The following is a 25,449-nucleotide window of genomic DNA, read 5'->3' as shown; positions in this document are numbered from 1 at the left end:
ATGATGATCAGTTTCACCCTTTCGGTTTCGATTGGTTTCTCATTCACGGTGGGAACACCCACCGTAAACAGGATAAAATCTGTCAGACAAAGTTCAGCCTATTTGGAGGTAAAACTTGTTTCGAGATGGCACGCGGATTTTATGCGCTTCGGATGATTGAAGACAGCGATTCAATTCATGATTTATTTCAGGATTCAGAACAGCGATTCAGTTCAATCTTGAGAACTGCGACACTGAGCGGTGCCTTTTTTACTTTGACTTGATACAGGCAAAGATCAACTTGAGTAAGTGTAAATATTTCTATTTATTATGAGCAGATCGGTTGATATGCGTGTGCTGTCGTGCATACACAGGAAAAATAACTGAGCAGATTTTCCCGAGTTAAAAGTATTTTCCTCAAAATGGTTAATTTTGCTCAATTTTGTGTTGAGAGTAAAAGTTGGAGTGGGAGTAAAATTACAGAGTAATTGTGTAACAGCGTAGGTTGTGTCTCTGAACTGAGTAAAATGGTACAAGAGTTAATTGCAAGATGCACTGAATAGAGTCAAATACCAGATAAATGAAGCTGTTGTAAAAAAGCAGTTTTAGAACTGTGTTGGAACGTGTAGAAAAACATGACTTTACCCATTGTGACTTGACCTGCTGGGATTAAATGTTAATCTGATGGGATTAAGAGTTGGCAATGGGAGCGGTTTTCACTCTTCTCATTGAATGGAATGGAATTTTTTTTAAACTTCTCATTGAATACTCCTCCCACTGCCAAGCCTGTATCCCAAAACAATAGGACATACGTTTTTTTTTGATGGCCTGTTTAATTGTTCAAATCAGTGGAGCAGATTTAAGTTTTTGTGCTTGATACATTCCTAAGACTGAACAGAATCACCTCAAGTAACCAAAACGGTTCGACACAATGGGTAAGGTCATGTTTTCTTCACCCATTCCAACACAGTTCTAAAACTGCTTTTTACAACAGCTTCATTTGTTTTTTTTTTTTTAAAGTACAATCATGACATACATACTCCATAGATATTATTGTAGCTGAACTTGTGCTGAATACAAAAAGTCTTATGACTTTGAAAATGCTGCCTAGATTTGTTGAAACTGACAACAAAATCGGAGCATGCCAAAATCATTAGAGTGCCAGAAAACACCCTCAGACCTCAGAGGGTTAATGGTAGTTAATGATTTTGGCTGCTGGTCTGTTTCTCAAGCCATCAGTGATACTGAGGTGTTAAACAACCTCAGTAACATTGCTGTGTCTGATGCACATCTTAACGTTCTGTTGAGAATCGTCTACCAATGAAATAATATCTGCTCAGTGGTGGTCCATTTCCTCTGATGGACAAGGTAGAGGGCAGCTGACAAATCTTGCAGAGCAACAGATGGACTGCATTTAGTATATGACTAGGCATAAACTAGGCAAATGGCTTATTCTTAGGAGATTACAGAAAAGTCTGGAAAAGTGTGGAATTTTGAAATGGAAAAATGTGTGAAACCACATGGCACTCTTAAAAGTAACACCACTGGGACTCATTTGTCAAGCTGGATATGAAGAGATTTATTTGTAAATCATTAGTACAAGCGTTTACACAAGAAATTTGGTATTCATGAAAATCCTATAAATTGAGAAAAATGTTCGTATCCTACTTGTGTTCCTGTGTGTGAATTTGTAAAATTACGCATAAGATGCAAACCTAGATTCGAGCTACTTCAAATCTTATTTGCCTGGATTTCTGCACTTTTATATATACAATATACTGTCAATTTTAACTAGCTTATTTTTTAAAATTACATTTCCAGCATGTAGCAGACACCCTTATAAAGACTGACTTGTAGAAGTGCTTTGGAGTCTCCATCAAAAACGCATCCTCATGCTCGTTCACTCGGTCAGACACTAACAGAACGATCAAGTACGTTTTATGAAAACCAGTCGTTTTATCTTATTGCCGTTAATTGAACATATAAAAAAAAGAATGAACGTGAGGTAACACAAACCCATAACTTCAGACAAATCACTGAACTAATCATTAAATTGTGATAACTGTATAAACAGAGGACAGCCAGCCAGTCTGTCTGCACATAGCCATAAACTGTAAACAAATGCTTTAGCTGAGAAAACTCGGCAGTTTGCTATTATTAATATATTATTTAAAAAAATTGGCATAGAAGTGAGTTAAAATAACATCCATTTCTGCTTTTCTTTTCGTTGTTCATTTCAAATGAAAATAACTTCCACTTCTGTTTTTCAGGCTTTACCTTGTTTGTTCATTTCATGTTCCAGCTGTTTATGCACTTGAAATTGAGTTTTGTGGGTGTCACTACATGCAAATGAGCTGGAAACTCAATTTATGGGTGTTCTATATACATGTACAAGTATGACGAAAATCAGCATTTCTGAAACTTTTATAAATTCACTGGAATTTTTTTTTGGTTTGGGTTACACAAATGTTTGCACACAATGGTAATGTGCCTTTTTTTAATTTAACTGCAGAGAAATTAAATGTGAAGATTTATTTTCTCAGGTTAATAACTGTTAATATACAACAGCGTGACTTTCTGCGATTTTCTCGACCAGTGCATGCGATTTCCTGTAATCACCTGTGTATTTACAGTTATGGTCAGAAGTTTACATACAGTGACATGAATGTCATCTTAGATATGAATGTCATGGCAATATTTGGACTTTCAGTAATTTCTTTGAACTGTTCTTTTTCTGTGGCAGAATGATTGTACAGCATACATCTTGAATAAAAAAAAAAACACTAGAATTTGGTGCACGAGTTTTAATTTTCTTTGGGTTTTCTGAAAATCAACACAGGGTCAAAAATGTACATACAGGGTCAAAAATTTACATACGCTCACTTAGATTATTAATTCGGAGGTGCTGAAACTTCCAAAATGTCTCTTATCTTGCCAAGGCTGAGGTCTCTTAACTTCCTGTTAGTGATCATGATTGACTACAGCTGGTAGCTTCTCTCTTTATAAAAAGGGTTTGTTTACAGCACTCATTGGATTGACCAACACATAATACAATGGGGAAAGTCCATGGAGCTCAGTGCAGATATACCCAACTCCGGAATGTCTCTTGGAGCCATTTCTAAACGACTGCAAATTCCAAGATCAGTTCAAACAATTGTATCCAAGTTATTGTGAGGTGTAGTCACTTTGCCAAGCCACTTTGCTTCAAGAAAACCCATACTGTCCCCCTCAGCTGAAAGGAAATTGGTTTGGATGGTCAGGAACAACTCGGGAACCACCATGGCACAGCCCCGCCCCGCCATGAACTGGAAGCTGATGGATTACTGTCTACAGTTCAGATCACCATGGGCTAAGAGGCTGCCGTCCAAGAAATAACCCCCTGCTCCAAAATTGACAACTTCAAGCTTAACTAAAGTTTGAAGCTGACCACACAGACAAAGAAAAAGCCTTCTGGAGGATAGCTGTACGGTCAGATGAGACCAAGATTGAGTTGTTTGGCCACAATGACCACCATGTACAGAGGAGCACTGTACCAGCTGGTGGTGGTGGTAGGATCATCATGCTCTGAGGCTGTTTTGCTGCCAGCGGAACTGGTTCATTGCACAAAGTGGCTGGAATAATGAAGAAGGAGGACTACCTCAGAATTCTTCAGCATAAACCATCAGAAACTTGAACACAACTTCGGACTTAGTTGAACACAACTTCCGCCACCGATGCTCCCCTCTGTGCATGTGCAGAACGGATCGGGCAGCAGGGGTGGATCGGGCACTATAGCCCTCCTCACGTGCGCTTGCCGTAAAGACACACGAACAACATGGCAGTGATTGGGGGAAAGCTGCAACTTGTGCCCAAGAAAGGAGTAACTTCCTCCGTGATCTGGAATTGGTTTGGTTTTGCGGCGTCGGACGCAGACCAAACAAGTCCTCGTTGTAAGGTGTGTTTGAAAACGGTTGCTTCCAAAGGAAGCAGCACGACGAATTTATTCCAACACCTTAAACAGAAGCATGCAGCGGAGTGCGAGGAGTGCTGCTCCCAGCAGAATGAAAACAGCCGCAGCATGAGCGCACCATCCACAGTAAAGCAAGCAGCCGTCCCGGACACGTTTTCGAACTGTGCGCCTTATGATAAGAATGGGGCGCGGTGGAAGGCAATCACAGACGCTATCGCGATATGTCATCTGCAAGCTTGTTTTTTGGCTTTTTTGGTTTCTGGTTGCACTTTAACCCCAAAGGGGAAATTTAAGTGAAGGAAAAAAAAGTAAAACTTGTTTTGAACCATTTCTTTCTCATCTGTAGTTTGATTTTTAGTAGGGGGGGGAACGATTAAAATCGGATTTTTTGTGAAAAAATCAATTTTTTTTTTTTTTTTTTAAGGCCATATCGCCAAGCTCTAATATAAATGTATTACACGGTCACCCGAAGATATGAAGTCTGTCTTCAAGTGGTAAATGTAAGATTCCTCTCGACTCTTCTTTGACTCATTCAGTATTGTGCGAGCTGAATGGAATATATCTGACATACCATTCAACGCCAGCCAATATTATTTATTTTTGTAAATACAGGCCACTTTTTCCATGGAATAAAAACATGTATTCTATTCCCTTATAGCAGGTTTGATAGCATGCAATATTATCATCTCTTATCCTCCATGTGTTACACCACTCTCCCCAATGGAGAATGAGCGTGCAATGTTGTTACAGTACTACATGTTGTCAGGACAACACAACGTCACATGTCCCAGCTGATACGACTATCCAGTGACAACTTTTCTGCTGCGCATGCACAGTCATTTCTTTGTCTGCCGGGAAAGAGAGAAGTCGAGGCTAATCCAGTGCTACTGCCAGGATTAAGCACTAAATAAATAAACTGAAGGCGCACTGAACACCCGAAAGGCTACCAAAACTTCATTATATGTTCATGCATATTTACAAGAGACATTGAAAACTGGAAAAGAGACACGTCAGAGATGTAAAACTTCCACACTAGCGAGTGACTGACAATTTGTAAACAAACATGGCTGCAAAGTTTACTTCGTTAAAAGTGGAAGATTTTTAGACAATTTTAGCTGCTAGGTCGCTACTCTGTGTGTGTGTGTGGGGGGGGGGGTGATTTTAAAAGTAACCTAAGTAAATTACACAGGGAAAATATTTGGCTTGCTTTCGCTAACACTACACCGGCTGGAAGGTAACTGGACTGCCATGCTAATAGCACAGAGTTGCATGTAAGCTAGCGTTGGCCTTCGCTAATGCTACTGTTATGCCGGCTGGAAGTTAATTGGACTGCCGCACTAACAGCACTGAGTCGCAACTTCCGCTGCTATGCTGACTATGCTCAAATTTGCATCCATACTAAGGGCCTCTGCATGCTCTTGCGACAAGGCTTTCGCAGATAGCTTTTCGCAGACAGTTGTAATTTATCGTTGAGCGGGGAGTAATAGGCGTGCGTGATGTTATTCACCGCCACAACGCAAGGGGGCGCGAAGTCGCGAAATCGCTAGGAGTAGTTGGTGGGTGTGGTTAGTGGAGTGTTTTATCCTCCGGTTACTTATAATGACTAGAACTGGAGTCGTATAGATGTACGTACTTCCTCACTTCCTCGATCAACTGCTCTTCGTGCTGCTCCATCTTCGCTCGTGTTTTTAAAAGTGGCGATAGTGAAAACAAACCAAACCGGGAAAGTAGGGAAGTGGAAGTGCGTGTACAGTGGATGTAGAGTGGACCAATCAGAGCCCTCTTGTCTGCGACGCTGTCTGCGAGGCTTCTGCGGTGGTCACAATTTTTGGGAGGTGCGCGCAGAGCGTCTGCGAAGGGGGGGGGGGGGGCTACGCAGACGCCATCTGCGAGGACTGGGTTGTCAGCATAAATTGGCCTTAAGCCCTTTCATACCCTACCACCCTCCAATGTGGCTGATTGTCTCAATGCCGTCAATAGCTGGATGACCCATAACATTCTCAAGCTTAATCAAGATAAGACAGAAGCTATTCTCATATCCACCCCCGATATCCTACATAAACTTGGCACAGTTATCCATCCCTGGTTATTTCACCACTACCTCTACAGAAGTTTAAAAAAAACAAACAAACTAGGAGTCATAGTTGATTCTACATTCGCCTTTGACTCTTGTATCAAAAATATTGCCAAAACAGCCATCTTCCACCTTAAAAACATTTCCAAACTTTGTTCCTCTCTCGCCTTATCGGCTGCTGAGACGCTCATCCGTGCATTTATTACTTCCAGGTTAGACTACTGTAATGCCCTACTCTTTGGAGTCTCAGCAAAGAGAATTAATTGGCTACAGTCTGTCCAAAACTCTGCTGCAAGGGTGCTCACCCGTACCAGATCATGAAATCACATCACTCCCATCCTCTAGAAATTACACTGGCTCCCAGTCCACTACCTCATCCAATACAAAATCATTCTACTTGTTTACACATCACTCCATCACCTGGCCCCTTCCTATCTATCAAATCTCCTAACGCTATACAGACCATCTCGCACCCTGCGCTTCACTGATGCCCATCTACTCGCTATCCCCTCCTCTTGGTTTCGCTCCATGGTTGATGGGGCCTTCAGTGTGGCTGGCCCTAAACTTTGGAATACCCTTCCACTAGTACTGTGCCAATGCACAACACTATCCACTTTCAAAACTCTGCTGAAAACACACCTTTTTCAGAATCGCTTTCTCCACTGCCTCTTAACTGCTCCCATTCCTTCAGAAATTGCCTTTTCTGTATTCTATAGTTTATTCCCTTTTATCTTCGTACCATCCACCCTCTTTGTGTTGCCTTTCCTTTGTGGTGCTCTTTGGTCCCTTTTTTTTTGTTAATTTTTTGTTTTTGTTATTTAGTTCTGTCTGTGTATCTGTTTTCATTGAGTGTACAGTGTTCTTAGTGTTGTGTACTGTTGTTCTGGCATTTTCATTGCACAGTGTCCTTGGGTATCTTGAAAGGCGCTTATTTATTATTATTGTTGTTGTTGTTGTTGTAAAATTATTATTATTATTATTATTGTAAAAATATAATTATCTCCTGCTGGCCGAAAGGCCCGAAGGGGGATTATGTCATGGCGATGTCCATCCGTCTGTCTCCCAGGAAGGGTACTCGCTTTCTGAAATCAACTCCTCTCGCAGTTTTTGGAGGAATTTCACAAAACTTGGTAGGATTCTTTGTTTTATGTCGGTAATACACATATTGCAATTTCATTAAAGTCGGTCACATTTTACCAGAGTTACAGCCCTTGATTAACAAAATTATACTTTGACAAATTCATGAGTGTTTTCCTTCTGAATTCAACTCCTCTCACACATTTTGGAGGAATTTCACAAAACTTGCCAAAAGATATTATATTATGTCAGTAATGCGCATATTATTTTGTTCAATTCGTCGCATTTTACCAGAGCTGTGGCCCTTGATTAACAGCCTTGTACTTTCACAATTTCTTGAAGGTGTGCTTGCCTTCTGACATCAACTCCTCTGACAATTTTTGGATGAATTTCTCAAAGCTTGGCAAAAGGCCTTGTTATTTGACGGTAATATGCATACTGCAATTAAATTTTGATTGTGAAAAGTTTTGACCCTTGATTAAATAACTTTGACAATTTCATGAGGGTGTACGTTGTTCTGAAATCAACTCCTCTTACAATTTTTGGAGGAATTTCACGAAACTTGGCAGGATTCTTTGTTATATGTCGGTAATGCGCATATTGCAATTTTGTTCAATTCAGTCGCATTTTACCAGAGTTATGGCAGAGTTGCCAGCGGGGGATGTTGTGCTCTCCGAGCACTCTTGTTTAAAATTTCGGTCAGGTTAATACCTTTACCTCCATTCTTCATCATCTCTTTACTAATATGCCTAATTTTCATCCTCAGCCAAATGTAAAACTTTTTTATTTGAATAGATTTTTATGGAATTTGTCCAAACACTTTGATAGAAACCTCAGTGTAAGTTCTTATAGAAACAGAATGGTGAAAAGCCAAACTTGACCTACAGCTGGAGTGTGAATAACCGCCTTAGGCTGGAGAAGCATTCCAACGTCATGCGATGCTGTATTGTTTACACATATCATCCTCTCTGTGTGACCTGGACTGTCCGTCGCTTATGGTAAGGCTTGACAGTGCTGTATGGCTCTCAACACACAGGCATGTGCTACTAGTCAGGAACTCTGTAGGACAATGGCTCCTGTAGGTATCATGCCGCCATCTTGTGTCAGAACTACAATTCCCAGTCCACTTCCGTGTGACCTACGTCACGCGTGGGCGGGATCATCTACGTCATCATACAAGGAAACATAAAACAATGGGACAACGCTTCCATCTTTGTCTCTCACGTCTAGCTTCCGATGAATCTGGACGTATAAAGAGGCGCGTTCTCCACCCAAAAAGACGTCTTCTTTCTTGCAAGATCCATCACTCAGTGCGATCTTCTTACCCTTGGCAAAGGTAAACTCTAGAGTCACGCGATCTTTAAACTCAACCTGAGTTACAACCGGTTTACTTGCATTAGAAGTGACGTCACGACTGCAGCCCAGGCAGTTAAAAGTTAAGAAGCGATTGAATCCTTTTTAACTCCAAAGCGCTGTGCATCTGATTCTGATCAGAGACTTTTCCTCACGAACGCTGAGGTTCGGACCAAGAATCCTCTGCTTCCACGGGAACCACCCAAGTGCTCCGCTGGACCCGAAAGTTCTCTGCGCCTCCATCACGAGCAGCTCACGTGCTCCCACGGCGAGGCCTGAAACTACACCGGCGAATAGTTCTTCATATCTTGCTAAAGGCAGGATTAAGTAAGATTTTGGCATTTGGGCATAATTAGGATAGTCTTAGGAATTTGCTTTTATTTGAAATAGTGTGAATTTAAACCCAGGTTTATCTGTTACACTGTTAGACACGCAGCGTGTTGATTTATTTTGGTTCTATGTTCTCTCAATTGTTGAATAGATAGGCTGCGCATGCTTCTCTCTTTTATTCTTTACTACTAACATATAGTTCTCTTATTATACATCTTGATCTCATTAAGATTTCAGTGGATTCAGTATGGTTATGAGCTAGTGGGTTAGCTACAGCTTCCCTTTTGTCTGCTTAGCAACACAAAGCTAATCAAGGCCTACCATGTGCTCAGCAGGCCATCAGGCCTGATAAACCACACCTCAGCTAGAAATCCACAAGCTAGCTTTTAGTTAGCTACGGCTAATACCCTTGTCTTTAGCAACACGTGCTCAGTAGGCCTCACCAGGCCTAACAAACACACTTTAGCTAGGCCATAGGGCCTTTAGCAATCTCACACTAGCAACACAAGGCTAAACACAGAGCTAATCCTTTGTTCTGTTTAGATAACATTCTTTTGTTTAGCTACCAACAAGCTAGGCCTCCACCACGTGTAGTTAGCTACACGAGGCTAAACACATGGTCAAGTCCTTCTCTCACACACACACACACACACACACACACACCTCACTGCTTGTATATATTGGTTTATTATTTTTCTTTGTATAATAGTCATTTATTAAACAAACTGTGTTTATTTGTGAACAACAATATCTGAAGTCCCCAATCTTCTCAAAGAATTCAAAAAGGGTGCGTATGTTATGTAATATGGTAAGTGATCGTAATAATTTGGAAATATACCATAATTTAGCTGTTTGGTAATTTATTATTAAGCACCAGGATTAATGGTATGATTCACTAAATGATTCCCTAAACGATTCATTGAATGATTCACCAAATGATTCACTAAACGATTCATTGAACGATTCACTAAATGATTCACTGAATGAGACTGATTCTATGGTATGATTCAATTCAAACGAGTCAAATTAAACGATTCAATGGAATTGATTCATTTTAATTATTGACCTTCAAAATTTAATGAGACTGATTTAATGAGTGATCACTTAATATCAATAATTAACTGATTGCACCCACAGCTCCTCTCTTCTTTCTTTTTTGGCACAGCTTGATGATATGTCCGAATTGGCGTCTTCACTGAGGGATAGAAGCTTGCCGTGGTAGTCGCTGGTATTCGCCTCACCAGCACATGCCTCAGGTGGATCCAGTGACTGGTAATGTGTGCGCTTCGGTGCCCAGTCTTTGGGTTGTTTGCTGAGGTGGCGTGTGCGATAGAGGTAGAATGCCATTGTAGCAATCACAGCTACTAGGAGTGGAGGAACCAGGCTTATCACCACTACTGGAATCACATCTTTACTCCTTAGCATTGAGAAATCTAGAGAGAAATGTTGAATGTCAGCACCTATTTTTCTTTCTTTGTCCAGTTAAGCAACTTTATGGGGAAAAGAAACACTTAAAGTAGCTATTATTATTATTATTATTATTATTATTATTACCATTTGCTCCCCTCTCAAAGATGAGCTTGTCATTGCAGTCATACTCCTTGATACAGCTGCAGAGAAACAGCATACTGTTCTCGGAGGGCACTGAAGTCATTACACACTCTGTGGAGCTGGTATTAGACAGCACAATGTTCTCCAGTGCATGTTGAGGATTGTGGCATAGAGTCTGCACGCTCACACTATTATTCTCCTTCTTCCTGTGAACAACACACACACACACACATATATATACACACAGTGGTGCTTGAAAGTTTGTGAACCCTTTAGAATTTTCAATATTTCTGCATAAATATGACCTAAAACATCATCAGATTTTCACACAAGTCCTAAAAGTAGATAAAGAGAACCCAGTTAAACAAATGAGACAAAAATATTATACTTGGTCATTTATTTATTGAGGAAAATGATCCAATATTCCATATCTGTGAGTGGCAAAAGTATGTGAACCTTTGCTTTCAGTATCTGGTGTGAGCCCCTTGTGCAGCAATAACTGCAACTAAACGTTTGCAGTAACTGTTGATTAGTCCTGCACACCGGCTTGGAGGAATTTTAGCCCATTCCTCCGTACAGAACAGCTTCAACTCTGGTATGTTGGTGGGTTTCCTCACATGAACTGCTCGCTTCAGGTCCTTCCACAACATTTCGATTGGATTAAGGTCAGGACTTTGACTTGGCCATTCCAAAACATTAACTTGATTCTTCTTTAACCATTCTTTGGTAGAATGACTTGTGTGCTTAGGGTCGTTGTTTTGCTGCATGACCCACCTTCTCTTGAGATTCAGTTCATGGACAGATGTCCTGACATTTTCCTTTAGAATTGGCTGGTATAATTCAGAATTCATTGTTCCATCAATGATGGCAAGCCGTCCTGGCCCAGATGCAGCAAAACAGGCCCAAACCACGATACTACCACCATCATGTTTCACAGTTGAGATAAGGTTCTTATGCTGGAATGCAGTCTTTTCCTTCTCCAAACATAACGCTTCTCATTTAAACCAAAAAGTTCTATTTTGGTCTCATCCGTCCACAAAACATTTTTCCAGCAGCCTTCTGGCTTGTCCACGTGATCTTTAGCAAACTGCAGACGAGCAGCAGTGTTCTTTTTGGAGAGCAGTGGCTTTCTCCTTGCAACCCTGCCATGCACACCACTGTTGTTCAGTGTTCTCCTGATGGTAGACTCATGAACATTAACATTAGCCAATGTGAGAGAGGCCTTCAGTTGCTTAGAAGTCACCCTGGGGTCCTTTGTGACCTCGCCGACTATTACATGCCTTGCTCTTGGAGTGATCTTTGTTGGTCGACCACTCCTGGGGAGGGTAACAATGGTGTTGAATTTCCTCCATTTGTACACAATCTGTCTGACTGTGGATTGGTGGAGTCCAAACTCTTTAGAGATGGTTCTGTAACCTTTTCCAGCCTGATGAGCAACAGCAATGCCTTTTCTGAGGTCCTCAGAAATCTCCTTTGTTCGTGCCATGATACACTTCCACAAACATGTGTTGTGAAGATCAGACTTTGATAGATCCCTGTTCTTTAAATAAAACAAGGTGCCCAGTCACACCTGATTGTCATCCCATTGATTGGAAACACCTAACTCTAATTTCACCTTCAAATTAACTGCTAATCCTCGAGGTTCACATACTTTTGCCACTCACAGATATGTAATATTGGATCATTTTCCTCAATAAATAAATGACCAAGTATAATATTTTTGTCTCCTTTGTTTAACTGGGTTCTCTTTATCTACTTTTAGGGCTTGTGTGAAAATCTGATGATGTTTTAGGTCATATTTATGCAGAAATATAGAAAATTCTAAAGGGTTCACAAACTTTCAAGCACCACTCTATATATATATATATATATATATATATATATATATATAAAATATACAGTGGTATGCAAAAGAATGTTTGTTTGTTTTTGGGCACCCCTGGTCAAAATTGCTGTTACTGTGAACAGTTAAGCACGTTGAAGATGAAATGATCTCCAAAAGGCATAAAGTTAAAGATGACTTATTCCCTTTATATTTTAAGCAAAAACAATTTTTTTATTTTCATCTTTTACATTTTTAAAATGACAAAAAAAGGAAAAGGGCCTGAAGCAAAAGTTTGGGCACCCTGCATGGTTAGTACCTAGTAACACCCCCTTTGGCAAGTATCACAGCTTGTAAACACTTTTTGTAGCCAGCTAATAATCTTTCAGTTCTTACCTGGGGGATTTTCACACATTCATCCTTGCAAAAGGCTTCCAGTTCTACAAGTTTCTTGGGCTGTCTTGCATGCACTGCTCTTTTGAGATCTATCCACAGATTTTCAATGATGTTTAGGTCAGGGGACTGTGAGGCGCCATGGCAAAACCTTCAGCTTGTGCCTCTTGAGGTATTCCATTGTAGATTTTGAGGTGTGGTTTGGATCATTGTCTTATTGGAGGACTTCAGCTTTTTTACAGATGGTGTGATGTTTGCTTCCAGAGTTTGCTGGTATTTATTTGAATTCATGCTTCCCTCGACCAATGAAATGTGCCCTGTGCCACTGGCTGCAACACAACCCCAAAGCATGATCGATCCACACCCATGCTTCAGAGTTGGAGAGGCGTTCTCTTCCTGGAATTTGGCACCCTTTTTTCTCCAAACATACCTTTACACATTGTGGCCAAAAAGTTCTATTTTGATTTCATCAGTCCACAGGACTTGTTTCCAAAATGCATCAGGCTTATTTAGATGTCCATTTGCAAACTTCAGACGCTGAATTTTGTGGCTAGGATGCAGGAACGGTTTTCTTCTGATGACTCTCCCATGAAGGTCATATTTGTTCAGGTGTCGCTGCATAGTAGAACAGTGCACCACCACTCCAGGGTCTGCTAAATCTTTCTGAAGGTCTTTTGCAGTCAAACAGTGTTTTTTATTTGCCTTTCTAGCAATCCAACGAGCAGTTCTTTCAGAAAGTTTTCTTCATCTTCCAGACTTTACCTTGATCTCCACTGTTTCTGTTAACTGCCATTTCTTAATAACATTACGATCTGAGGAAACAGCTACCTGAAAACACTTTGCTACGTTCTTGTAGCCTTCTCCTGCTTTGTGAGCATCAATTATTTTATTATTCAGAATGCGAGGGAGTTGCTTAGAGGAGCCCATGGCTGTTGATTTTAGGGACAAGTTTGAGGAGTCAGAGAATTTATATAGCTTTGAAATCTGCATCATCTGACCTTTCCTAATGAAGAATTTGAACAAGTCACAGCTCAATAAGCTAATTAAGGTCTGGAACCTTGGTAAAAGTTACCTGAGAACTCAAATGTATTGGGGTGCCCAAACTTTCTCATGGTGTTCCTTTTCTTTTTTCACTCTCCAATTGTACAAAACAAAAATAATACACAAATCTTGCAGAAAACGCTGAAAAGAAATGTGTCATCTTTACCTTTATGCCTTTTGGTGATCAGTTCATCTTCTGCTCACTTAACTATTCACAGTAACAGACATTTTCAGTAAGGGTGCCCAAACTTTTGCATGCCAATATATATATCACTAAAACAGCTATGAGACAGCTGAACGTTTGAGAATCCACTGTTCTTCTAGGTTTAATGTATGGTCAGTAGACCTTTTTTTTTTAACATAAGAATGCTGTTTGACAGCAAAAAATATGAATAACAAGTGATCAGGGAAGCCCTGCGCAGGAGTTTTCTTTGTACTTCTTGCCAAAGTCAGCTCTTTTCTAAAGGTTATAAATGTGTTTGTTATTCATCCTGTATTCTTGAGGAGTTTTTATCTGACTCTTTTATTCAAGCCATGTTTTTTCGGTGCTCCCCTGAGCACTGGCTATCTCTCGCTACACAGCCAGATTCTACTACACGGTCAATCAAAGGTCAGTTCTATAAACTTCCCAGAAAAACTCCTTGGGTGCCAAACTGGGTGGAACTAGTTTAGCGGAAATCTTTAAAAACAGAGTCCATTATTATAGCAATGGTCCAGAGAGGCATACCTCCATAGGCGGTTTTAAACGGGGGCCAGGGGGGGCCAGTGCCCCTGTAAAATTGCTCCTGGCCCCTGTTGTGGCCCCTGTGCTGAACAGGTAACAAGATTTATTAATTTTGACGTGCGCTGGCTCGAAGATCGGAACTGACATGACGGAGTGTTCTACACGGACTCCTTAAAGCGCTACACGCACACTGTTACCTGCAGCAGAAAGATCAGCAGCAGCGCGAATTGTAAACTTCGGACACAGATAACAGCTGCAGCCCTGCAAGAACTAGGCTACTGCGAAGAGGCGAAGGTAAGGAAAATTATTCAATTTCGTAACGTCAGTGTTTGCACATATCCGTGTTTTACTGTTGTTGTTCACTACAATAATAAATCCGTTTTATTGCGCTTTCTTAAAAGTGCGTTGCACAGCAATAAGTAGCCTAACTTAATATTTTTGGGAAATGGATAAAATAACCGACAGTGTTTAACCTTCTTGTAAAACTTTAATGGCCTTTTGATATGTAGAGGCTACATTCCTCTCCGTTTACTTTTTAGTATAGACCTACTGTAGGCTGTCATCATGGAAAGGAGCAAGAAGGACATTATGTCCTTTTTTGCCCCTGTTGGCAAAAAGCAACATAGAGAGAGTAAGGAAGATGAAGATTATGAAAGAGGAGAGAGAGCCAGAGGTGGTGGTTGGAGAGGTGGAAAGTGAGGCATCTGAAAGGCAATCTGAGAGTGAGGATGAAGACATTCAGGATCAGATTGAGGGACAGAATGAGGGACAACCCAACAAGTCATTGGGACAACCAGATTCACCATGCATATCAAGTACAGCACAGGTTTGTGATGTTGAACAAATGTATGTGTGTGAGCGAGCAGTGTCGACCTACAATTCATATAGCCTACCCTGAAAGTGTGAAGTCTGAATAATAATTAATAAATATAAAATACAAATAATAGATATAATAATAAATGAATAATGAATAATGATAAATAAGTGTTGTTCTCAGTCGCACTCTCATATTTACTGTATTCATCTTTCTCCAGATATCAGCAAGTGCTTGGACAACACTCCAGTGCAGCCACGTCTGAAGAAAAGATTCATTGTATGCAAAAATAGAAATCTTATTTTACAAAAAAGAGAAACATGGTTTTAAGATTTACTGAGCACAATTTATTTTATGTTTAGGCTATTGAGACAGAATGTTTATCTCATTGTATTTATGCTCAATGTATTTTGTTTTGGTTTTAAATAAACTAAACAAAACATTTTGAACGCCTAAATATTGCCATGTTTTGCTCATATGTGCCCCCCTGAAAAAACACTGGCCCCACCTCGGCCCCCCTAGTAATTTTGGTCTAGAACCGCCAGTGCATACCTCAGCTAAAAGTTGTCATGTTAGAGCTCAGATTGTAGCTAATTTAGAAAAAAAAAATCTTATCCTCATATACATTTAAATATTAATTCACTGTCTTATGCCAACCTAAAGAATTAAGACATCACAATGTATTACTTGATTTCAAGCTGAGGTTGTACTGTGTATGTCACTCACAGTTCTGTAATTCTTACATTTGTGTAAGACAAAACGTTAGAACTGAGCTTTGTGGGCTGCGGCTGTGGGATGACATGAATCATATGCAACGTCCGAGAATTCAACCACATCTCCAGACTCAGCTGTAGCCCACTCACACCCCAACACAGTGGGAACCAGTGGTGGCTTGGCTTAGTGATGTTTAATTCTATAAATAAAAAGTGGCATAGGCTAGACTTACCATATAGCCACACAGACCTCCTCGGTATACATACAAAAGGAGCTTAAGCTGCAGTTGCTCATGCAGATGTTGTCTTCACACACAGGACTGGACTGGTCACACCACTTACAAAGGTTAGTCGTTATGAGAGTCAAGGCACTGGCCTGAAATACTAAAATGTGCACAAATACAGAATTAACAATTTAGTACACAATGTTTTCATAGTTAAAGAGATATTTAGTCAACAATTATTGGCAAAGTTTGTTATTTAAAAAACAAACGTGGCATGATTATTGGCAGCGCACCGAAAATAAATTGTGTTTGGTTGCAATAAAAAAAAAAAACAGATCCTTTTTTTTTTTTAACAAAGCTTACAATTTAGGGTGGGCGGCACGGTGGTGTAGTGGTTAGCGCTGTCGCCTCACAGCAAGAAGGTCCGGGTTCGAGCCCCAGGGCCGGCGAGGGCCTTTCTGTGCGGAGTTTGCATGTTCTCCCCGTGTCCGCGTGGGTTTCCTCCGGGTGCTCCGGTTTCCCCCACAGTCCAAAGACATGCAGGTTAGGTTAACTGGTGACTCTAAATTGACCGTAGGTGTGAATGTGAGTGTGAATGGTTGTCTGTGTCTATGTGTCAGCCCTGTGATGATCTGGCAACTTGTCCAGGGTGTACCCCGCCTTTCACCCATAGTCAGCTGGGATAGACTCCAGCTTGCCTGCAACCCTGTAGAACAGGATAAAGTGGCTAGAGATGATGAGATGAGCTTACAATTTATATTTGTCTGAAATATTTCAATAAAAAATACTCAATATCAATCGAAATGATAAAAAAATCTACAAATCAAAAATGTAATCGTCCGAAATCACATGTACCTCTTTCAGTTCTAGTGTGCAGTACATTTTGTAATATTATCATAATAAAAATGATAACAGGTGATAACAGTGAGCAGTTGCAATTGCAATTCATTACGGTAGATCCAACCCTTTTTGGGAAGTGCTCCACCCCATCTGGAGACTACAGAAAGCTAAATGGATTTGGATGATACACAGTGTACGGTATATTGTGTGTTGGAATAGGTTTGGTTTAGTTGTCAGTGTGTGTGTATGTGTGTGTTTTGAGGGTGGAGGGCTTCTGAGGGCCTGGGTTATGTCGGGTGTGGGGAGCATTCCTTCCCACGCATCTTCCTTCCGCTATCCGTATTCTGCCACATCACAACAATATTAATTGTTGATTGAAACCAGATGACGGGTGAGCTTGTTTCACTCAGAGAGCGTGGTGATCTAATAGGACTGAGTAAACATGAAAAGAAACAGTGCTGATATTTCACAAAGGCTTCCAGATGTTCACTGATGCCAACCATCAAAATATACAAGTGCGAGAGAGAGAGACTGGTTAAGCAAAAAAAAAAAGCCCCCTCTCCAAACTATAAAGTAATTAAAATCAGCAGTTGACTGCTCCAGAAATAAATTAAAGCCATAAGTGTTCACTCTGGCCAAGTTTGAAGAACAACCCCTCTGTACTTATGGGAAATCCAAAGGCCACATGCTCACAGGAGGCCCAGAGATGTTGGCCTGTAGTTGTTTGGTTTGCAAACACACTTTTCTTCCTTATTCTTTCCTTATAGTTCATGACCTACTCCAATGCAGTATATTAATATTCAGAATAGCATAATGGCACTCGTTTAAACGTACTATCTCTGTTACAATCTTTTTTACTGAACACAGAAGCCAAACAACACAGTTCTGCAAAGAGACCATGCACCGTTATGTGGTAAGTCCTGAAAGTTAGAAGAGATTTCTTGGTTTACAGCCTTGTTCTCACTATTGCACAATTTCTCCAATGCACCTGATTCAATAAACCGGACGGTCTGATCCTTATCTTCTGAGATGAACAGGACGTGTGCTTGAAAATGAAACATGCTAAACTAGATGCTGTAGGGAACTTTTCAAGCACAAGTCTTCTCAAGATGCAGTAATCACTTTCTGCCACTATGTGGCACGATGACCTCCATTCAATAGCCTTGAAAGCATTTTGTGAATAAATTAATAACAGCATAATCAAAACATCACTCGCTGGCCCTGTCACATGTATATTATGATATACAGATGTCTTCAAGATTTCCTCTAAAGGTCCAGGGCCAAAAATGATCCAATGTGTTTTGGAGCAAAATGTGAACTTACGAACTAATGGGCTCTTCCAAGATCATGAGAGAGGAATTAATTATTAAATGAACTTAGGGACTGTTCTTACAACTAACAAATGAATACCTATTATCTAATGCCAAATATTTATTTATCCTGTTTATGATCATTTGGATTCTCTGCCCCCAAGTTACCACAAAAGAAGGACAACTTTTGGACGCAGAAGAGAGAAAGATTACAGTCCCTGTCTCTGTCATCACAGCTCTTTTGAGACTGGGGTGACTTAGAGCCCTATAACATCTTATTCTTTGCTGTAACTGGGACAATTTGAGCATTGTGTGAAATGATGATGGCAGGGCTGAGAAGAGACTGTCACGTCACATTCTCTGTGTCTTTTGTCTCTCTGCGTGTTGTTTAAATTCATTAGAACTGGCACCATGTGCCCACTGTCTTTCTTCGTAATTACCTAATTTATCTTCATTAGGCACCGTTCTCAACAACAGTTAGAGGGCTGTGTGAATAAATGAAGAGCTTATGAGTTTGATCTCTATAACAACACTGTAATGATTTATAACTGGTGTTCAATCTAAAACTGTTCTCTCCAACTCAGTCCATTTAAGGAAGCCTCTGCAATATAGCAAAGATCATTTGGGGACTCAAGATAGAAGATCCACTGACGTTTTATATGGACATTTTTCTTTTTCTTCACAGAATCAACCCTGCTCTTCGAGTATAACGTTGTTACAATAAGCTAATCAGTTAATCAATACACATATTATACAGCAATACTTCATATTAAATTGTGACGACCTGTTTCAGATAAACAAATGCAAATTACAGAGTAGAAAGACTGAGCTGATTGTCTTCTTATATTCCAAGAAATTTATTAAACTTACTTATATGTTAAATCACAAATATATTTTTTTAAATACTATAAAGATCTGTAGAAACATTCCTGATTATCTTTTTATTATGATCTACCTTCACCCAGAAGGAAATGCATTGTACTGTGCAAAAGTCTTCGGCACATGGAAAGAAATGAATGTAGAGCAAACATGCCTTCAAAAATAACACAATTAAATGTTTCTATATTTTTTAAAATAACTATAAACTGTAATAAATGAAGCAAAGCCAATATCTGCTGTGACGTCCCTTTGCTTAAAAACAACCTCAGATACAATTTGTTCAGTTTTATAAAGAAATAAGCTGTAGGTTTTACTGAGCATCTCACAGAACCAGCCACAGTTCTTCTGGACACTTTGACTGTCACGCTTGCTTTTTATTTTTGCAGCAAAACCAAGCAACCTTCATTCTGTTGTTTTTATCTGGAAAGTGGTCTTCTTATGTAATATGCTGCTTTCTTTACTGACATACAAAGATTTTCCCTGAACATTTACTTTTGTGCTGGAAAACTGTTTTGTAATCGAAAATGTACTGACTCAGTAGTCATGAAATAAAAATGTACAATAAATTTTGTGCTAAAAAAAATAGGGTGCATAAGACTTACACAGTATCCTGTTGTTTGTTTGTGTTCATAATTTCACCCTTGTTCAAAGCATATAGGTCAAACTGTGACATATAGTTGGACTGGAAAAGTCAATAGAGCTGAAGAGTTTGTTGCATTTCTTGTGGATAAAATATTATTGCTTATCGAATTAATATATGAAAGCTATCATAGCCTAGAATGGATTCATAAAACAAACACATAAGTGCGTAACTCATTTATGTTCAAATACAAATCGATGATAACTTTTACACAGATGATTTCAGTCCTGAAGAGAAGAGATTTCTGATTCAGTTCTCAGACTTCAGCCTCAGACTTGACTAGATATAAGGACAAATGTGTTTATTTCCCTTTGTTTTTTTGGTTTTGTTTTTCCAATGAGAAATCCAGTACCTTATAAGAAGCAGGCTATGTCAACATAATTCTCAGCAGCACATCAAAATACTAAATAGTATGTCAAAATACTAGCCGCCATGTTAATTATTTGCAGCCAACTAAATACAAATCAAGTCTTATGGCTATCTAAAACCACATGTGTTTATGTTCTCCTAATGTAATAGTCTCTAGGCTGTTTGGTATGGTCGTATGCAGTTTTGGACAGAGACAGTCTCTCGACTCGTATGTCGCTGGCTGCAAATAATGTGAACACAAAAGAAAGTGGAGATGACTATAAGAAACTCTGCTTTTCTACTCACGGAGCGACAGAAGGACACATATGAAAGGCGTGACTCTCCAGCCCCTGAGCTCCATCGTTTTCCCCCAGTCAAGATCTTCTTAAGTCACTAAGACTCTTCTTTGACCTTCCTCACTGTCAGAAACAAAGAAAAGTTCGCATGGATAGAAGTTTTAGAGGCTGTCCTGTGAGCTGGAAGAGCTGAGCCGCTTGGACCGACGCGTTTCTGGCCTCGGAGGCGGATCCAGATGTTTTCAATCCAGCTGTGGCAAGCGGCCCGCCCAGGAACTGCAGTTTATTCATGCAGACAAGTGGTCTGTTCAAGAGCCTATCAATCTACTAATAAGCTTTATCAGCAAAAGAAAAAAAAAAAGCTTAAAAGATTAAATGATACTGTACCAATAATTTCGACTTGTAGGCTATAGGTTTATTGTTACACAGACCTATCAGTTCAACAATGACAGTGAGTGTGAGCTCTGACAGGAACAAAATAATATATCTTAAAGATGGAAAAGTCAAAAGGTACATAATAGTGTGACTAGACACACTGACATATGGCGTCGTTGTCTTTGCCAACACAGAATAAATTGACTATTGAATCAAATAAATACAGTCAGTGTTGGTTTATCCATCCATCCATTATCTGTAGCCACTTATCCTGTTGTCGTAGGCAAGCTGGAGCCTATCCCAGCTGACTATGGGCGAGAGGCGGGGTACACCCTGGACAAGTCACCAGTTCATCGCAGGGCTGACACATAGAGACAAACAACCATTCACACTCACATTCATACCTACGGTCAATTTAGAGCCACCAGTTAGCCTAACTGCATGTCTTTGGACTGTGGGGGAAACCGGAGCACCCGGAGGAAACCCACGTGGACACGGGGAGAACATGCAAACTCCACACAGAAAGGCCCCTGTCGGCCACGGGGCTCGAACCCAGAACCTTCTTGCTGTGAGGCGACAGTGCTAAGCACTACACAACCCAATGCTGGTTTAATTCATGCAGCCCGTATTAGTGCTTCTTAGCCAGGGACCTCTTTCAGATAGTGTTTAAAAACCCACACATATACAGATCAAATATCCATTCCAGGGCGGCACGGTGGTGTAGTGGTTAACGCTGTCGCCTCACAGCAAGAAGGTCCGGGTTCGAGTCCCGTGGCCGGCAAGGGCCTTTCTGTGCGGAGTTTGCATGTTCTCCCCGTGTCCGTGTGGGTTTCCTCCGGGTGCTCCGGTTTCCCCCACAGTCCAAAGACATGCAGGTTAGGTTAACTGGTGACTCTAAATTGACCGTAGGTGTGAATGGTTGTCTGTGTCTATGTGTCAGCCCTGTGATGACCTGGCGACTTGTCCAGGGTGTACCCTGCCTTTCGCCCGTAGTCAGCTGGGATAGGCTCCAGCTTGCCTGCGACCCTGTAGAAGGATAAAGCGGCTACAGATAATGAGATGAGATGAGATATCCATTCCATTCATTATCTGTAGCTGCTGATCCTGTTCTACAGGGTCACAGGCAAGCTGGAGCCTATCCCAGCTGACTATGGGCAAGAGGCGGGGTAGGGGAGAGCGGGGTAAGATGAGCCAGGGGGTAAGATGAGCCACCCCCTGTTTCTAAGAAACAGTAAACAAATGTGACCATGTGACCACATTCAAAGGGGGGCGGGACCATTTACTTACACTTGTGGAGAGGAGCACCACATGTCAAACTAGGTGAGGGAGATATTTATAAAAATGTGTTTTTGTGCTTTCTAAGTCAATTCCATGTTTGTCCACAGTGAAGATGATTTAGTGAAGACAAAAGTAGAATAATATTTAGACACATTAGGGTTAAGTTAGTGGCTTTCTAAGCTATGATATGAATGCTAATAAAAATAATTTTGATTAGCCTAATCCCCTTTATTAGCATTTTTCTACAAAATGGTGGCCACGGGGTAAGATGAGCCATTAGATATGGGGCAAGTTGAGCCACTGGCTCAACTTACCCCATTGGTGGCTGAGCTTACCCAATATGGATGACACTTAAGTTTTCACATTTACTGGTCATATATGACAACAACAACAACAACAACAAATAAACAAATAAATAGCATGTTAATATAAATAATGTGTTTAAAAGGTTTTTAATAAATAAAATAATACCCTCTGTTATTACAGGTGTGCATGATGCCACACTCATACAAAAGAAAAACAGACAGGGCCGCACAATCCCGTGCAGTTTTGGAGAGAGCCGCAGAGGAAGTCAGGAAAGGCAGGCCTATTCGGGCTGTGGCAAGGGATATGCATTTGGACAGGATGACTCTGACTAGGTTCATTGAAAAGATAAAGAATGGAGAGGTAGAGGCCAAGTTGGTGAAAGTGCATTACTTCATTGGCCAGATAATCAAATTGGATGTCTTCAAAATAGAGGCAAGATTTCTCAAAAGAAGCTGGTCATGCCATGGCTCTGCAAGAAAGCCAACCTTTGTCTTCAAAGAGAAAGATGAGGCTGTCCTGTCAAGACAGGATATTGTGAAAAAATTGCCCCGCCCCTTTACTGTTGGTGGGACAGCACGGAGGGAGAGGCAAATGGTGTTCCCTCGCAATTTGAATGCTTGGAACATTGAATAATGATGAAATGATTGAATGATTGATGGAATGATTGCTGCATGTTTTAGCAATGTTTTAACCTACTGAAAGAAATAAGATTTTTTGGCACTGCTCTACTGTTTTAGTAATTTCTATAATATAGTATATCTCTCATTCCCTCTCTAACCATCCCTCTTTCTATCTATCTATGCATATCTCTCTCTCTCTCTGTCCATCTATCTATCCCTCCCTATCCCATCTCGTTCTATCACCTCTCTCTTCATCTCCCCTTCTCTATGCAACGGCCCTATCCCCCACTTGATTGACTTGACTTGATTCATTGATTGCACTTCTAATAATAAAAGTTGTTTACTTTGTTAACCTAACATGTTTTGTGTTGGCTCAATTTACCCCACACAGTGGCTCATCTTACATGCATCCTCACTGAATGTCTGATGAATTTCAAATGCTGAGCCAACTTCGTTGATTTGGGGTAAGTTGAGCCACTTGACATTTTTTTTCAAGAGGTAATATCACTCTAACCATAAGAGCTTATCAATTATTTTTTGCTCAGATAGTAACAGTACACTTTGAAATTTGGTATGGTGTGTAGACTGGAAGCAAAAATGGCTTTAACATGTAGTTATGATGAAAAATGTAAAAAGTGGCTCATCTTACCCCGCTCTCCCCTATACAAGTCACCAGATCATCACAGGGCTGACACATAGACACAGACAACCATTCACACCTACGGTTAACTTAGATCCACCAATTAACCTAACCTGCATGTCTTTGGACTGTGGGGGAAACCGGAGCACCCAGAGGAAACCCATGCAGACACGGGGAGAACATGCAAACTCTACACAGAAAGGCCCTCGCCGGCCACGGGGCTCGAACCCAGAACCTTCTTGCTGTGAGGCGACAGTGCTAACCACTACACAACCCAGTGTTGGTTTAATTCATGCTAATAATTGTAGCCCGTATTAGTGCTTCTTAGCCAGGGACTTAGTGTTTAAAAACCCACACATATACAGATCAAATATATTGGGGATATTATTGTCTCGAATGGTTAGCACATTTCCCAGATTTATTACAATGCTGTTGTTGTTGTTGTTTTTAATTAAAATTGATGTTTATTAGATTAGATGAGTCCAACAATAATAATAATAGTAGTAGTAAATTTATTATTATTATTATTATTATTATTATAAAGCAGGCTGTTTTCAAAGAGTCAACTAAGCAAGTTTCTGAGAGGTGAAATGCGCATGCGCGGGTGATAAACTACAAGACAGTGAGGATGATGGCGGATTCGGGAAGTGAGGATATAGCTGTGGTGGGAAACACCGACTTGACGCCTTCAGCGTTAGAAAACAACATTAAAAACACGGTAAAATGTAGCTGGTTGTGTTTTTAATCACGTTTATTGCCGGGTGAGTGTGAGCTTTAGGCCGAGTTGAGGGAGCAGGCCGAGTGTGAGTCCTCGGGGTCGCCTGATCTCTGACTTACAGCTGGAGGATCTCTCTCTCTCTCTCTCTGCCTTTATTTAAAGCTCCAGAGACACCCAGTCTCGTTACTGAGCTGCTTTCCTGACTTTTATTTATGAATGAAAGGTGTGATATTATTGTTTGTTCTTCATCATCATCATCATCATGGAGTTCCGTTGTGATAAACTGCTGAGCCTTTACCTGTCCCGTCACAACACTGCAGTTAGCGAGCTAGCTAGCTAACCTGGCTAACTAGCTAACTTAACACAGTTTTATCACTCAACTTTAACATTACCTGAATATACACCTCACCATTCGTTAATTATGTATAGTTTAATTGTGTAATTATGTAAAAAAAAAAAAAGGCCTGACAAAATGTTTAAAAAAATGTTTTTCCCTTGGGTTTTGCATGAATGTCACGTGATCTATCCTCAAATCCTGATGACTGTAAGACATTAACTCTCTTTACCTTCATCTTATTAATAGCTAAATGGGAATATAAATCATTCCTGTACAATATATATATATCCTAATAGTCCATTTTTTATTACTACTACTACTACTAATAATAATAATAATCATGCAATTCTTTGTGTCTGATTAGTTTTGCTATGTGAATGTGTGTGCCTAAGTAAGTACAGTACATGTTTCAGATTTTAATCTGTTTACAAGAGTTTTCAGGTTTGCCTGGCTTCATACTAACATTTTAGGCAGACATACTGTGCAGACCAAATCAACGAAGTTGGCTCAGCATTTGAAATTCATCAGACATTCAGTGAGGATGCAGAACATACAACCCCAATTCCAAAAAAGTTGGGACGCTGCGTAAACTGCAAATAAAAACAGAACGTGATAATTTGGGAATCATGGAAACCCTACGTTTCATTGAAAATAATACAATGGCAACATATTAAATGTTGAAACTGAGAATTAAAAAAAAAAAGGATATTTTGGATTTGATGTCAACAACACGTTTCAAAAAAGTGGGGACAGGGGCATGTTTACCACTGTGTTGCGGTGCCTTTAGTTTTAACAACACTTTTGGGAACTGAAGAGAG

The 25,449-nt window shown here is 40.3% G+C and overlaps 2 protein-coding genes across 6 annotated transcripts in view; one reads left to right on the top strand and one right to left on the bottom strand.

Moving 5' to 3' along the window:
* Positions 1-25,449, top strand: part of snx4 (sorting nexin 4) — a 138,995-nt gene that overhangs the window by 67,449 nt on the left and 46,097 nt on the right. Inside the window, exon 1 of one of the 5 annotated variants that reach the window (XM_060930225.1) lies at positions 24,155-24,294. The exons of the other annotated variants lie outside the window; for them this stretch is intronic. Within the exon in view, the coding sequence (XP_060786208.1) occupies positions 24,205-24,294 (90 nt within the window). The 5' untranslated portion in view covers positions 24,155-24,204. Of the gene's footprint in view, positions 1-24,154; positions 24,295-25,449 lie in introns of those variants that run through there. 5 annotated transcript variants of the gene reach the window in all.
* LOC132892000 (TGF-beta receptor type-2-like) lies at positions 9,463-20,601 on the bottom strand. The gene is made up of 4 exons (XM_060930233.1): positions 20,368-20,601; positions 16,054-16,204; positions 10,317-10,519; positions 9,463-10,195 (listed from the first exon to the last, which is right to left on the bottom strand). Exons 1-4 carry the CDS (start codon positions 20,420-20,422, stop codon positions 9,873-9,875), a joined length of 732 nt encoding a protein of 243 aa, XP_060786216.1. The 5' UTR covers positions 20,423-20,601; the 3' UTR covers positions 9,463-9,872.

Source organism: Neoarius graeffei, chromosome 9 (assembly GCF_027579695.1).
Source record: "Neoarius graeffei isolate fNeoGra1 chromosome 9, fNeoGra1.pri, whole genome shotgun sequence".
In the NCBI taxonomy this organism is placed as follows: domain Eukaryota; kingdom Metazoa; phylum Chordata; class Actinopteri; order Siluriformes; family Ariidae; genus Neoarius; species Neoarius graeffei.
Note: the sequence above shows the minus strand (reverse complement) of the source record. Positions and strands in the feature narration are given on the sequence as shown.